The sequence below is a fragment of the Lampetra planeri genome, chromosome 65, assembly GCF_965212315.1.
Source record: "Lampetra planeri chromosome 65, kcLamPlan1.2.h2, whole genome shotgun sequence".
NCBI classification, from domain to species: domain Eukaryota; kingdom Metazoa; phylum Chordata; class Hyperoartia; order Petromyzontiformes; family Petromyzontidae; genus Lampetra; species Lampetra planeri.
The window spans coordinates 1548917-1565245 of record NC_136171.1 but is presented as its reverse complement, the minus strand read 5'-3'; the positions used below and the strand labels follow the sequence as shown (position 1 = coordinate 1565245).

The following is a 16329-nucleotide window of genomic DNA, read 5'->3' as shown; positions in this document are numbered from 1 at the left end:
GTGGTGAGGGTGTGTGGTGAATAGTAAGGGTGAGTGGTGAGAGTGAGTGCTGAGGGTAAGCGTGAGTGGTGAATGGTCAGTGGTGAGGTTGAGTGGTGAGTAGGAAGGGTGAGTGGTGAGTGGTGGGTGGTGAGGGTGAGTGGTGAGGTTGAGTGGTGAGTAGGAAGGGTGAGTGGTGAGTGGGGAGGGTGAGTGGTCAGGGGTGAGGGTTAGTGGTGAGGTTGAGTGGTGAGTAGGAAGGGTGAGTGGGGAAGGTGAGTGGTCAGTGGTGAGGGGTCAGGGTTCGTGGTGAGGGTAAGTGGTGAGGGTGAGTGGTGCGGGTTAGTGGTGAGCGGTGATTGGTGGTGGTGAGGGTGAGTGGTGAGGGTGAGTGGTGATGGTGAGTAGTGAGGGTGAGTGGTGATGGTGAGGGGTGAGTGGTGACGAAGAGTGGTGACGTTGAGTGGTGAGTAGTAAGGGTGAGTCGTGAGGGTTAGTGGTGAGGGTGAGTGGTTAGGGTTTATGGTGATGGTGAGTGGTGAGGATGAGTGGTGAGGGTGAGTGGTGAGGGTGAGTGGTGAATGGTGAGTGGTGAGGGTAAGTGGTTAGGGGTGAGTGGTGGGGATGAGTGGTGAGGGTGAGTGGTGAGGGGCAGTGGTGAAGGTGAGTGGTGAAGGTGAGTAGTAAGTAGTGAGGATGAGTGGTGAGTGGTGAGGGTCATTAGTGAGTAGTGAGGGTGAGTGGTGAGGGTGAGGATGATTAGTATGTAGTGAGGGTGAGTGGTGATGGTGAGAGTTAATGATGAGGGTGAGTGGTGAGTGGTCAGTGGTGAGGGGTCAGGGTTAGTGGTGAGGGTGAGTGGTGATGGTGAGGGGTGAGTGGTGAGTGGTGAGGGTGAGTGGTGAGTAGTGACGGTGAGTGGTGAGGGAGAGTGGTGAGGGAGAGGGGTGAGGGTGAGTGTTGAGGGTGAATGGTGAGGGTGAGTGGTGAGGGTGAGTGGTGAGGTTGAGTGGTGAGGTTAAGTGGTGAGGGTGAGTGGGGAGGGTGAGTGTTGAGGGTGTGGTGAGAGTGAGTGGTGAGGGTGAGTGGTGAGGGTGAGTGGTTAGGATTTGTGATGATGGTGAGTGGTGAGGGCGAGTGTTGATTTTGAGGGTGAGTGGTGATGGTGTGTGGTGAATAGTAAGGGTGAGTGGTGAGAGTGAGTGGTGAGGGTAAGGGTGAGTGGTCAGTGGTGAGGTTGAGTGGTGAGTAGGAAGGGTGAGTGTCGAGGGTGAGTGGTGGGTGGTGAGGGTGAGTGGTGAGGTTGAGTGGAGAGGGTTAGTGGAGAGTGGTGAGTGGTGATTGGTCAGTGGTGATTGGTCAGGATGAATGGTGAGTAGTGAGGGTGAGGTTGAGTGGTGAGGTTGAGTGGTGAGGGTGAGTGGTGGTTGTGACGGTGAGTGGTGAGTGGTGAGGGTGAGTGGTGAGGGTGAGGCTGAATGGTGAGGGTGAATGGTGAGAGTGAGTGGTGAGTGGTGAGGGAGAGTGGTGAGGCTGAGTGGTGATGGTGAGGGGTGAGTGGTGAGGGTGAGTGGTGAGGGTGAGTGGTGAGGGGTGAGTGGTGAGGGGTGAGTGGTGAGGGTGAGTGATGACGAAGAGTGGTGAGGTTGAGTGGTGAGTAGTAAGGGTGAGTGGTGATGGTGAGGGTTAGTGGTGAGGGTGAGTGGTGAGTGGTCAGTGGTGAGGGGTCAGGGTTAGTGCAGAGGGTGAGTGGTGATGGGTGAGTGGTGAGTGGTGAGGGTGAGTGGTGACGGTGAGTGGTGAGGGAGAGTGGTGAGGGAGAGGGGTGAGGGTGAGTGTTGAGGGTGAATGGTGAGGGTGAGTGGTGAGGGTGAGTGGTGAGGTTGAGTGGTGAGGTTAAGTGGTGAGGGTGAGTGGGGAGGGTGAGTGCTGAGGGTGTGGTGAGAGTGAGTGGTGAGGGTGAGTGGTGAGGGTGAGTGGTTAGGATTTGTGATGATGGTGAGTGGTGAGGGCGAGTGTTGATGTTGAGGGTGAGTGGTGAGGGTGTGTGGTGAATAGTAAGGGTGAGTGGTGAGAGTGAGTGCTGAGGGTAAGCGTGAGTGGTGAGTGGTCAGTGGTGAGGTTGAGTGGTGAGTAGGAAGGGTGAGTGGTGAGTGGTGGGTGGTGAGGGTGAGTGGTGAGGTTGAGTGGTGAGTAGGAAGGGTGAGTGGTGAGTGGGGAGGGTGAGTGGTCAGGGGTGAGTGTTAGTGGTGAGGTTGAGTGGTGAGTAGGAAGGGTGAGTGGGGAGGGTGAGTGGTCAGTGGTGAGGGGTCAGGGTTAGTGGTGAGGGTGAGTGGTGAGGGTGAATGGTGAGGGTTAGTGGTGAGCGGTGATTGGTGGTGGTGAGGGTGAGTGGTGATGGTGAGTAGTGAGGGTGAGTAGTGAGGGTGAGTGGTGATGGTGAGTGGTGAGGGTGAGTAGTGATGGTGAGGGGTGAGTGGTGACGAAGAGTGGTGACGTTGAGTGGTGAGTCGTAAGGGTGAGTCGTGAGGGTGAGGGTTAGTGGTGAGGGTGAGTGGTGAGGGTTAGTGGTGAGGGTGAGTGGTTAGGGTTTATGGTGATGGTGAGTGGTGAGGATGAGTGGTGAGGGTGAGTGGTGAGGGTGAGTGGTGAATGGTGAGTGGTGAGGGTAAGTGGTTAGGGGTGAGTGGTGGGGATGAGTGGTGAGGGTGAGTGGTGAGGGGCAGTGGTGAAGGTGAGTGGTGAAGGTGAGTAGTAAGTAGTGAGGATGAGTGGTGAGGGTCATTAGTGAGTAGTGAGGGTGAGTGGTGAGGGTGATTAGTGTGTAGTGAGGGTGAGTGGAGAGGGAGAGAGTGAGTGGTGAGCGTGAGTGGTGAGGGTGAGTGGTGAGTGGTAAGCGTGAGTGGTGAGGCAGAGGGTGAGTGGTGAGGGTGAGTGGTGAGTGGTGAGGCTGAATGGTCAGGGTGAATGGTGAGAGTGGTGAGTGGTGAGGCTGAATGGTGAGAGTGAGTGGTGAGGGTTAGTGGTGAGGGTGTTTGGTGATTGGTGACGGTGAGTGGTGAGGGTGAGTGGTGAGGGAGATTGGTGAGGGAGATTGGTGAGTTGTGAGGGTGAATGGTGAGGGTGAGTAGTGAGTTGTGAGTGGTGAAAGGTATTGTCAAAGCCCACCGGGCTTTGACAATACCTTAGTGTCTGTGTATATATGTAAGGTTATTAAGAAATATATTTTTCACCCGGGCAACGCCGGGTACTTCTGCTAGTTGACTATATATCTTTTGTATTCTCCGCAGGGAATGGAGTCTTTGCTCCGCTGCAAGTCTCCTCCCACCACTCTCCCATTGGCATATTTCGTTGCTTCCTCTTAGTACTTTTCACGCGACGGTCAATGGTATAGTGCAGGGGTCGGCAACCTGCGGCTCCGGAGCCGCATGCGGCTCTTTTGAACCTTGACCGCGGCTCCGGGGCGGATGCTAGCGAGGGGAGGAGGCGCACTGTGACACCTGCTCTGGCGTTGCCGCTGCTGACAGGTCGCCGCTCCGCTCCACACTGCCCGCCCGGTGACAGGCAATAACGTTGCCGTTGCTTTGTCACATGTTTGGAAGAAGTGAAAACCTTCCTGGGCAGCAAAGAGCTCACCTTTGCTGAGCTGGAACAGCCAGAGTGGCTGGAAAAATTACATTTTATGGTAGACATGACAGCACATCTAAACACGCTAAATACAACCCTTCAGGGGAAAGGAGGCACAGCCCTGCACATGCTGGAGGAGGTTTTGGCATTCGAGCGCAAGTTGACAGTGTTTGTCAAAGATTTACAGAGAGGTACACTGTCTCACTTTCCCTCTTTGAGAGAGTTCAAACAAAGTCATGATACGATAAATTTGGAATATTTCAAGTCTGCAATCACCACAATGCAAAGTTCGTTTGGGAAACGATTCTGTGAGTTCAGAGAGGAAAAAACGACATTATCCTTCCCTGTCACTCCCCTGGCGATCGATCCATCCCTATTGAATATGACTGCATTTGCAGGTGTAAGTCAACCTGATCTTGAGATGGAACTGGCCGATATAGCCGACAAAGATATATGGGTGTCCAAGTTCAAATGCTTGACCGCTACTCTTGAGGATGTTGCCCGTCAGAAGGCCATTCTGGCTCAGAATCATAAATGGAGTGATATTGAAAACCTTCCCAAACAGGACAAACTTGTATTCGAAACATGGAATGCCATCCCCAACACTTATATAAACATGAAAAAGTATGCATTTGGAGTCCTGTCGATCTTCGGCTCCACATATGTATGTGAGCAGGTCTTCTCCAACATGAACTATATTAAAAACAAACATCGATCACGCCTCACAGATGACAGCTTGCAAGCCTGTGTGAAAATGAAGGTGACGTCTTACAGCCCTGATGTGCAGACACTGTGCACTGAGGTTCAGGAGCAAAAATCCCATTAACCAGGTAATTTAGCTATTAATTTGCAAAAATATATTTTACATTGTTAAGTGAAAAAGTCCTTTTTTTATTCAGATTGACAGCTGACTGCACGATCCTGTATATAGCAATAAGGTAAGAAACAATATATGCAGTGTTATATTTGTTTTAAATGTTGCAATGGTTTTGCGGCTCCCAGTTTATTTTTTCCTTCGGAAACGGGTCCAAGTGGCTCTTTATGTCTTAAAGGTTGCAGACCCCTGGTATAGTGTATAGCAGATTGTATAATAATTAATAGTATAAAAGTGTAATGTTTAATATAATGTATAGTATCGTAATTGTATAGTGAATATACAGCAGTGTGGTATACAGTAGGGTGGGTAGAATAATACAGTGTAATATTACAATGTATTAGTCCAAGGTTTAGGGTGGTATATAGTAATGCAGTATATAATTTAATGTTGGGTTTGTCTATGGCAGTATATAGTACGGGGTAGATCCGTGTGAGGTAAGGAAAAAGTTTAGCTGGAGGCATATTATATGTTTTGTGACATAGAATTGTAATGTATGACTTACTGTTAGTAGCTCAGCTTATTTGAGAGTATATTTAGTATATTGATGATATTGATGTAGTTTATATTTTCGTTTTTTACGTGGTGGTTTGGCTGCTGCAGCTATTAAAATCCATTCCCTTTATTACTGATAACCCTACCTCCTCCCTTTGTTGCTGCTAATCCTACATAATGCACGGGCATAATGGATTTGAGACCCCCCCCGCTCCTACGCATTCCACAAGTAGTGACTAATCCCATATCTGCATTTTCCATAAATATGCTAAATTACTCTGTTGATATGCAAATTTCTTTGTCAAGGCGCCCTTCCTCCCCTAACCCAGCTTAAATATAGGCTGCCAAGCTTGGTGTTCATTCAGATGCTGTCTTTCCGACAGACCTGTTCTTCACCTGAGGACGGCTTCTTGCGTTGTGGCTGAAACGTCGTGAAAATTGTATTTTGTTTTATTTGTATTATTTCCCTTCTACGTGACTTTACCGAAAGAACCAAGATGAATCCCTGCAGTCACGAAAGCTATGTTATTTGTGTGTAAGCCACTCCAAGACAGCGTCCGGGGTGGAAGATGAGTGGAGTCCACTTGTTCCACCAGAATACTCGCGGTGCACTGGGTAGTCATCGTTGATATACATGGTGGTTTGCATCTCACCACATTCGTAATTTGGTGCAGTCCCCTGGGTGAAATATCCACACCCTTCTCCCTCCATGCGTTGTTGGGACGCGGCTGAGTGCGGTCCCCAGTCATCGGTGCAGAGAAAAACCGGGTGAGGATGGTGAGGGACGTGGTGGATTGGAGTGTTGCGGTGGGCAGAAAAAAAGTTGGAAGTCCCCACAGAGGACAAAGAGTCGGAGCAGAGCTGGGGGAAGGTGGCAAGGCGAGGACAGTCGCCGCTCAACTTGGACGCATGGGGAGGAAAGTCGGTTCGAGGTGTGGGAAGGTATCCAGAAAGGAGAGGTTAGCGGAGAGGACATGAGTAGGGTTCGAGAGGCGAGCTCAGAGCGTGATAGAGAGCAGGGCACGGAGACGACGTCCCGGGGGTGGGGGAGAAGGGCGCAGCAGCAATTTGGAACGAGGAGTTCAAGAGAGAGTTCCGAGAGATATGGCGGACAGCGGAGATAACAGAACAAAGGATGAGAAAGCCGGATTGGAAATTAGTATCTTGCAGTGTTGCAAAAATTGTTTTCTCTCACCCATATTCGGTAGCAATGCTGTGCTATATTATTATGCCTGTGGGCTGTATGGAGCTAGATCTGTTCATCAAGCTGGTTGCGAGGGATATTCTAAACGGTGCTACCCTTTCTTTCATAACAATTGTGGGCGAGCGATGGCACGGTGATAAGCGTGCAACGCTACGAATTCTGGTAGCCAGTTTGATTCCCACTCACAGCCAACACCGTTGAAAGAATAACCAAACTGGTCCTGGGTCTTACCCTAGGTCGACTCCACCTTAAACGAGAACCTGATGCAGTGGCGGTCGTGTCGCTACGGTTCTCTTTGGAGAGTACGTCTTTAAAAACAACAGCGCTGCTACGACGGCCTCTCTAAATAAAATGCAGACGCTCGTGCGTTCCAAGATTCGGCGGTGAACGGGACGTCCGAACACACCCTGCAACTTGCAGACAGGAACGGGAAAGGGTTAATTGGCCAATGAACACCTTAATATGTATAGGACCACAGGGTTTTGGCAATTCCTGGCGTTGGCTCACCACCTGCCTTGTCTGTAGTTCCTCTTAGCACCCTCGAGTAATTTTCTCTCTCTACGATTGAGTACTGTGCGGCAGTGACATGATCACATATGACAAGCACAACACTGAAAGCTTACAATATCAACAAACCATTGCCGTTTAATCGTTCAGACTCTTGTATCGACACCGACAGCAAGAGCAGCAGCCTGGCAGCTTCATCTGGTGCAGGATTTCCCAAGCTCCCATCCCCCACTGCAGCCAACACTGCAACCGATCACCCATCCTCCCCCCCCAGGAAAATATGCAACGTCGAGCCAACGTTGCGATGCGGTTGGAACCGTTGGCCCAACGTTCCACACTTTCACCAGGCTCCTTGATGTACGGCAGCCAGTCCAGTCATGGTACATCACGGGTGGTTATGCTAAAGTGGTTGCCCACTTAAATGAGTGCTAAGGTGCTAATCTCTCAGACTGTGGTGGCAACTCCACATTCATATGGTGGAGGTGGGTGCCCACTCAGTAGTGAACAGTCACCGTTGCATTTTTAGAAAGCGATACTTTATTTTTACATTGGAGGGATTCAAAGTCCAATTGTCCACTGGCCGGGATTTTAACTCTGAACTTTCCAACAAGCAAGTCGTGCTCTCTCACCATAGCATCCCACCACTCTGCGGGGTCATTGCAAGCCAGTAGCTGACAATCGGTATGTGTGTGTATTTGTACATCGGCTGGGGGCCGAGAGGACCAGTGTCTCTGAAGCCCTGCGCTCTGGTGAACGTGGTTTCTCTGCGCTTAGGAGCAGGGCTGGGGAACATTTACTGGCGCAAACCAGGCATTAACACACACACAATACACCTCAGGGATTGTGTCACTGCAAAAAAAAATTCCTTGCAGTGACGCAAACTGCCTTGAGAGCTTGGGATATGAGAAAAGCAGAGCTGCGTCAGGCTCGCCGCGTGTCATTCCCCCTCTCTAGCACACGACGAGCGAGGCCGCGATGCGACTTGTTGCAGCGACGGAGCACCGTCATCTGCGCGCCCGAATGGAAGTGCTGGGCCGCATGCGAAATGGCGCCGCGTGGCCACAGGGGAATGAAGTCCGTAGTTTTCCCATAGCCCTGGCTTAAGACGACGAACGCTGCTCGAAGTGACGGGGGAGGTTAGATTCCAGTTTCCACCACGTCGCCGAGCTGTGCATGGAGCGGCTGTGGACTGACGCACGCACAAAGACTCCCCCCCCCCATAGCCTCAACAGATTGTTGGGGCAAGTGCCGTTGGCGAGGAGCACCTATGAAGGCCGGCACAGCACACGAGGGGGTGGGTGGCCAGCACTACGCCCGGCCGCCTTTGTCTCCCCCAGTGGTGATGTTTACGACACCGCTCCAGGTACTCCTTTGAGGCCGAGTCGACCTCGGGGAGGCCTCGGACCGGCTCAGATATATTTACTGGTGGTGTTGGCCGTGAGCCGGGAATCGACGACCATCGCGCCCAAGCAAATATAATTCTCTCAGAACACCCATGCAAACCCTCGCGTAAGCCTCGAGGCTCTTTGGTGGGAGAGTCTCACTGCATTCGGACATTCGGAGGGGAGTAAACTGGAGTGCCCGGAGAAAACCCATGCATTTGGGAGGGGGTGGGGGGGATTCACACGCTGACATTAACTTATATAAAAAAAACGCGCACATTCTCACACACGCACAGGGCGCTCAACCCATTCGTCGCAAGGGTTTCGTGACTATCGGTAAGAAATTACACGATCGTGTGGCGGGGGAGACCTGTTGTGTGGTGCGTGCATCAGTCGCGCCCATGGTGCCGTCGCAATGCTGCGCTAGCTGTGTTGTACGTAGCTCGCAGTGTGTTGCCGCTTCGTGGGGTGAAGCGTGCTATGCTGTGTGCAGTCCAGTGATACGTACTGGAATTCTGCACTATGCTGTACGGCATAGCGTGTATTTGCTGTGCTGTAAACGGTTCTGCAGTGCAGTGCTACGTTGAATGGTGCGGTGCTGCATCGTAGAGTGTGTAAAATTATGGAACACTATGTAACTGTTCGGTGTTTAGAGTAGCGTACGGTGTTAAGGGTGGTGTGGTGTTAAGGGTGGTGTGGTGTTAAGGATGGTGCGGTGTTAAGTGTGGTGCTGGATATGTGTAGCAATGGGCAGCTCTGTACCATGCTGTGCGCTCGTCCAGTGTGTGCAGTGTGTGCGAGTGTTCCGTGTTTAACTGCTTGTTGTTGTGTTTCATTTGCTGTCCAAATACACACAAACACGTGCAACAAAGGGACGCTGCGTTCCACGACGCGTTACTGTGCGCCGCGGCTATGCTGCGCATACGGCGGTGCAAGGCGGTGCACACGCTGTGCTCACGCCAGTTGCCACGCATGTCCGCACACGCACGCTCCACCAGATTTGCCCATCACCGCAGCCCCACGCCACCCCCCCACGCTCTCCATCGGTGGCGCCCGTTGCCGCCGCGTCTTCTACCCGGTCTCGGACACCAGCACGCCGGCGGCACTGGGCTTGGCGGGGATCTGGCCGTCGCCGCCGTCGCCACCGCCGCTGCTGCCGGCGACGGCGAGGGGTATAGGGTCGGCCTCGCCACGCACGCGGATGTTGTGCTTCTCGCGATACTCGTTGATCTCACGCCCCTTGGCCGACACCTGCTGGGCGAGCGCCTCCAGCAGCCGCGAAATCTGGCGGGGGCGGGACCGTGGGGATATAGGCGGACGGTTACGGTAGGTGGCGCGGTGCGACAGGCGGCACAATACACGGCGCGGTACGACGCATGACAATACAACACGCGACAAGACACACGACATGATACATGACATGGTACAACATGCGGCAAGACACAACATCTGACACGACACAAGATACAACAGGATACGACGCATGGCACAACACGCAACACGGCACGATACAACAAGTGACAAAACACACGGCACAACACGACACACGGCACAACACGACACAATACGACACGCCGCACAGTGGGATGCGGAGCGGAGACCCCTCCATCCCCACCTGCTCCTTGTTGCTCTGCAGGGCGGGCAGCACCTCCTTGACGGTGCGCTCCACGAGCACCCCCCCCACCATGCGGTAGCAGCGCCGCTCGGGGTCGATGTCACGCAGGGCGTCGATCACCAGGCTACAGTGCACAAGAGACAAAGATCCCGCCGTATAGCCTTCAAAAAACTGTTGGGGCGAATGCTGTTAGCGATTCACGCTTTAACACACCAGTGGGCTAAAGCAGTGAACTATTTATTTTTGTCAACGTGACACATTTTTTACCGATTGGCCGTGTCGGGTGGTGGAGGGTTGCGACACATTTATAAATAACGCGATCTAACCCAAAAACCTTTATTATTAAAAATGTAATATGCAGTTAAATGTAATATGCAGTTATCAACACACATTGCCGTGGTGAGGCCTATTTCCATGCAGAGCTCCTGGCCTCGCCTAAATTGCCCAGCCGGCCGAGGTGGCACCTTGGCAGACTGGGGCTGAGCCGCTATCCCCTCCACCATCCCCCTGCCCACGCTACAATAATACTGTCTAAGCGCTATAATATTCGTATCTACCGACCCTATGCTAGTAAGTGTACACATTGGGGTGGGGGGAGAAGAGGACATGACACTTTGATGAATTTACCTCAGAGTTGTGTATTTTTTTTACATTTTGAACGCAAATGAGAAATCCCCCCCCCTCCACTGATGACGTGTATGCGTTGCTAGGGGCAACCCCCGGGCAGCTTTAGCGGCGCGAGGAAATAAATAAATAATAATTTCCACTAAAGTGTTAGTTTTACTACTTTAAAGTTGACTAATGGGAAAACGGAATAGCGCTGGCTCACCACGGGGTTCACGGCGTGGTACCCGGCTACTTTTGCAAAACGTAAGCCCCAAGGTTTGCGAACCAAATCCTTCGCAAGTGTGCATCCACAGACAGATGGACAGACAAAAAAATTACGTTGATAGGTAAGATTCCTGCGATATACGAACGTTTGATTGCTTTAACTGTGTTAGTAAATTTATTGCATTTCAATTACTCATTGCTCCACCCACTTGTTTAATGTACCCATTACAATATCGGGCTTTCGTAACGTATTTAATTCCCATATTTTAGGTGCTCATCATCAGACACTGTTTCAGCCGGACGCATAATAATGGCTTGACCAGGTGCGCAACGAGCCATTACAACGGGAGGGGGAGTCTATGCAAGATCCGAATGTGGGCCCCCCCACTCCTTTCTCTTGACTCACTTTTACTGAAATGGCTACAGATGGTTTTTAACCTGTAAACAACAATATGTAGGCTAAAACCATATATATTATTTAGTTAATAAAAATATGTAAAAGTAACAACTCACAAATTTTGACTTAAAGCTTTCGTGACTGCAGGAATTCATATCCTTTGGTTCTTTCGGTAAAGTCACGTAGATATAAATAGATCCTGATAACGATCGCTTGTGACGTGATCGAAACGTCGTAGTTTTAATTTTTATTAACATTTATTTTTTCTATCTACGTGACTTTACCGAAAGAACCAAAGAATATGAAATACTCACGAAGATATAATGCGTCTTGCTTTCATGCGCATGTCAGTTTGCAAAAAAATCCTGGTGGTATTCAGTAACACACACCAGCAGTACCGCTACTAGATTTTATGCTGTGTGTATTTTTCGGAAATATTACTTTATCATTTGTAACAGTGTTTTTTTTGGCATTCATGGTTAATTGATGGAATATTTTGTTCAATAATTTTTCTAAACATGTTACTTGTTTTGTGGCTGACTGGGTCCCCTATGCGTCGCATAACGCTGCCGTATTCCCCAGAGTTGAGCCCCTGGAATTGACGACGTAAGAAACTGGTTCATAATTTTTTTTTGGATTAGATCGCGTAAATACAACTGCGTCGTTAAATCTAGCACAACTCTGGATGTCGCCTGATGATGCTAGTTGCAGCAGTTACTTGCAAAACTTCGTACTCAAATAGTAATTGTGGGTTTGCTCTCCAACACATTGGTGTGCTGCACTAGTAAATTTTACTAAGTTTGTTTTATTAAGTTTATTTATCTCTCTCGGTGTCTCTGTGTTGTCTCTCTAGTAATTCCTACAGTCACAAAAGCTCCAAATCTCTCATTGACATGCTAATTTCTCTACCCCCCCCCCCTCTCTCTCTGCCGCCCTCTCTCTTTATTTAAGGCCTCGATACAGAGGCGTTGTTTCTCTGTGTGCCTATGTGTGTGTCCCTCTCTGTGTGTCTCTGTGTTGTCTCTCTCTGCTGATGTGTCTGTCTGTGTTTCCGTGTCTGTGTTTTGTCTCTCTCTCAAATCTAGCAATCTTTGGAAAAACGTAATCAACCAGGTTGGGTGTTGACTATTATGTTAGCCGACTCTGTGTTGTATTGCATTATATTTCTAAGTTTACAAGGTTTTGTTCTCATTCATTCGTACCTGATGAAGATTGCTTTTGTTGCAATCGAAACGTCGCATTCTATTATTTAATTTATTTTCTTTCTACGTGACTTTACCGAAAGAACCAAACAGTAATTCCTACAGTCACGAAAGCTCAAAATCTCTCATTGACATGCTAATTTCTCTACCCCCCCCTCTCTCTGCCCCCCTCCCTCTCTATTTAAGGCCTCGACACAGAGGCGTTATTTCTGTGTGCCTATGTGTGTGTCTCTCTCTCTTGTCTCTGTGTTGTCTCTGCTTATGTGTCTATGTGTTTCCGTGTCTGTGTTTTGTCTCTCTCTCAAATTTAGCAATCTTTGGAAGAACGTAATTAACCAGGTAGGGTGTTGACTCTTATGTTAGACTGTGTTGTATTGCATTGTATTTCTAAGATTACTAGGTGTTTTTCTCATTCATCATTCATTCGTACCTGATGACGATTGCTTGTGTTGCAATCGAAACGTCGTATTCTATGATTTAATTTATTTTCTTTCTACGTGACTTTACCGGAAAAAAAGTAATTCCTGCAGTCACGAAAGCTCCAAATCAAGTTTGCCATGTTTTGTTTACATGAGAAACCTTACTAACTGGCTGTGTCGGGTGCTGGCTAATATTGGTCGCGAAAGGCTCCTACGTCTTAAATAAGAGACTCGTATCAGATTTGTTCATGAAGCCATCCAGATATAACAGGACCCTGCGGGGTGGGCTGGTAGGAACGAATAACCAAAGAATATAAACATAATGTATTATTACACTTGTTTAGCCAGGAAAGCCTCACTGAGTCTAAATGATTTTTGTAGGGTCCTGCCAAGTGTTTGCAGTAGGGGGCGATGTTGCTACACCTAACCGGACGATACGAAGGGAGAGTTTGAGGCCTAGTTCTAGGCTTTAGGCCTAGCTGTAGGCTTTAGGTCGCTGTGAGTTAATTTTTAATTGAAATGTTTTTATTATTCATGTAAAAGCTTTAAATTTAAATGTTTCTATTTAAAAACATCAGGGAATGTAACATTGTTAAAAATTAACTCCCTTTCACACACGTGGGGGTACGATACGAAGGGAGAGTTTGAGGCCTAGTTCTAGGCTTTAGGCCTAGCTGTAGGCTTGAGGGCGCTGTGAGTTAATTTTTAATTTAAATGTTTTAATTAAAAGCTATCTCAGGGAATTATAAGGGAATGTTACACTTGTTTAGCCAGGAAAGCGTCACTGAGTCTAAAGGTTTTTGTAGGGTCCTGCCAAGTGTTTGCAGTAGGGGGCGATGTTGCTACACGGACGGACGGACGATATAATCTATTGTAGGCTGGTTCACTTCGTTCCTACCAGTATAAACATAGACATAACTTCAACCGAGATGATGGATACAAATTGAGTAATCATTGGAAAGATGTTAGTAACCAAGTAAAATGTTACTGTTCATAGTTGTTCCATCTTATTTACCGGGTACTAGTCTATTTTACCGAGTTAATTGCATCCTCAGCGTTTAGCAGTGCGGCTATTTTTCTTTGGGCGCCATCATCGATCTTGGCAGCAATCATGTAGCTTCTTTGCTCTCAACGTCCCTGCAGCGCTCGCCCTCCTCTCCCTTTCCCCCCACCCTCTCGGACTTAAATAACTGCCCTAACCTTGGCATCTCTCCCACTTCAGTAAAAAAAATCTTGCTGTGGTTGTCACACCTGATGATGACGATTGCTTGTGTTGCAATCGAAACGTCGTGATTTTATTAATTTAAAAAAATTCACCTACGTGACTTTACCGAAAGAACCAAAGAATATAGCTCCTTGCAGTCCCGAAAACTTCAAATCTTGAATCGTGCCAGAAAGTTGTGCATTAACTTAACTGAGCGCATTGGCACTACAAGACAGACGAGAGTGAAAAAAATGTGACGATGACACGTCGTTGACGCGAGAGCATCGTTGATGGGCGGGGGAGACGCGATCGTTCGTCTTAAGTCAGCGCCTGCATGCCGTGCACTTGCGTCATGTGTTATGGTAACCTGTGCACGTCCCAGCAGGACACCCAGGAATGAAAGGGGATGTTGCCCTCCTCCATCCACAGTAATCTGAATGACTGTACGGTTGAGTCGAGGTGGTTTCGAACATTTCTTTAGTGTCTCTGCCATGAGGCAGGTCGATCCCACCCCAAATAATACATGAATATTGGTCGTGACAAGCCACGTATTACTATTAGTGTACGGTCGGCAGGTCGTGTAGTGAGGTAAAGTGTGAGTAACACTCCCTCGCCCCCGTCTCTACGCGAGAAACAGCGGTGCGGCCTAGCAGGCCTGCGGCTCGCCTAGCGCCTTCCCGCCTCTCCCCACTCCTCTCCCGCCCGCCGCTCGACCTCCTCCTCTCACTTGTGCTCGGTGAGCTCCATGTCGAGCTGCGCGCTCTTGGCGGCCAGGGCGCGCTGCTCGCCGCGCAGTTTGTTGAAGCCGGCCACGATTTTCTCTCCCGCGGAGGAAGACTTCTTATCCGAGCGAGAGGCGCCCGCGGGCCGCGTACTGGGGGCCGCCATCTTCGCCTCGGGGCTCTTTCCAGAAGGGCCCCTTGTACGCCTCTTCCGGAAGACATCTTCTGGAACCGGCAGACATCTACCGGAAGATGCCTTCCATAGCTTGAAGTTCTTCGAGTGGTAGCCGTCTTCCAGAAGTTATCTTCTGGAACCGGAAGATGTCTACCGGAAGATGCCTTCCAGAGCTTGACGTTCTTCGTGTGGTAGCCGTCTTCCGGAAGTTATCTTCTGGAACTTGAATATCTTCCAGAGGTAGACGGCTTCCGGAAGAAGTGTTACGTAAGCAGACCCCACATCTCTGTCTGCCCAACCCCGCCCTGTCTCTTTATTTAAGGCCTCGACACAGAAGCATTGGGTCTCTGTGTGTCTTTGTTGTGTGTCTCTCTCTGAGTGTCTATGTTGTGTGTGTGTCTCTCTGTGTCTCTGTGTTGTCTCTCTCTGTGTGTCTCTGTGTTGTCTCTCTGTGTGTCTGTGTTGTCTCTGTGTGTGTCTGTGTTGTGTGTCTCTCTCTGTGTGTCTATGTTGTGTGTCTCTCTCTGTGTGTCTATGTTGTGTGTCTGTCTCTGTGTGTCTCTGTGTGTCTGTCTCTGTGTGTCTCTGTGTGTCTCTCTGTGTGTCTCTGTTGTCTCTCTCTGCTTGTGTGTCTGTCTGTGTGTTTCCATGTCTGTGCTTTGTCTCTCTATAAAATGTAGTTCTACCTGATGAAGGTTGCTTGTGTTGCAATCGAAACGCCATACTCTATTATTTAATTGATTTTCTTTCTACGTGACTTTACCGAAATAACCAAAGAGTAAGCTTTAGACATCTTACAGAAGATAACTTCTGGTACTTGATGATCTTCCAGAGCCACGCAAAAAATAATAGTAGTTTTTTTCACCTGATGACGATTGCTTGTGTTGCGATCGAAACTTCGTGATATTTTTTTCTATCTACATGGCTTTACCGAAAGACCCAAAGAATATGAATTCCTGCAGTCACGAGAGCTTTAAGTCAAGATCTTCCAGAGGTATGCTTATTCCGGAAGTTGTCTTCTGGAAGCAGTTGGTAGATAAGAACGTTATATTACTTTCACGGGAAAGCCAATAACATGACGAGCTTTTTCTAAATCTATATGTTGTATATAAAAGGGAAATTTGTGAACCCACCCCCTCGTGTGCCGTGCCGGCCTTCATAGGTGCTCGCTAACAGCACTTGCCCCCTACAGTCACACAGGCTACACAGGGGATCTTTGTCTTTAGCCTGTGTGTGGGTGGGGGCAGCGTCTGCGTAGCGATTCGCGCGCTGCGCTACGAACCCGGCCACCCAAGTTCGATTCCCGCTCACGGCCACCACCGGTGACGATTATTTGAACCGGTCCTGGGCCTCCCCTAGGTCGACTCAGCCTCAAACGAGTAACTGGTGTGGTGTGTGAACATCGCCACTGGGGAGACAAAGGCGGCCGGGCGTCGTGAATCCAAGTCCTGGGCGAAGCCAGGTAGTAAAGCTAGTTAGATCATATTTTCAGAGGTCACTCACAACTGCACCGCCTAGTGGGAATGTCACGACCCGCCACTGGTAAGACCCCACCTCTTAGTGGCACACTGCAGGTTTAGCAGCAGCGCCTCCAACCACTTCTCCACCCGATGCCCACCAGATCTTGATATAAAATAGCAACAACAAAAACTCGTCAATACAAGTGCGTGGCCTTCATTTTAAAAAAGGCGACGTT

The 16329-nt window shown here is 49.4% G+C and overlaps 1 protein-coding gene across 1 annotated transcript; it reads right to left on the bottom strand.

Annotated features, from left to right (window-relative positions):
• Positions 1-6806: 6806 nt before the first annotated feature.
• Positions 6807-15430, bottom strand: PFDN2 (prefoldin subunit 2). Its single transcript, XM_078619897.1, has 3 exons — positions 14464-15430; positions 9684-9807; positions 6807-9352 (listed from the first exon to the last, which is right to left on the bottom strand). Exons 1-3 carry the CDS (start codon positions 14622-14624, stop codon positions 9140-9142), a joined length of 498 nt encoding a protein of 165 aa, XP_078476023.1. The 5' UTR covers positions 14625-15430; the 3' UTR covers positions 6807-9139.
• Positions 15431-16329: the final 899 nt, after the last annotated feature.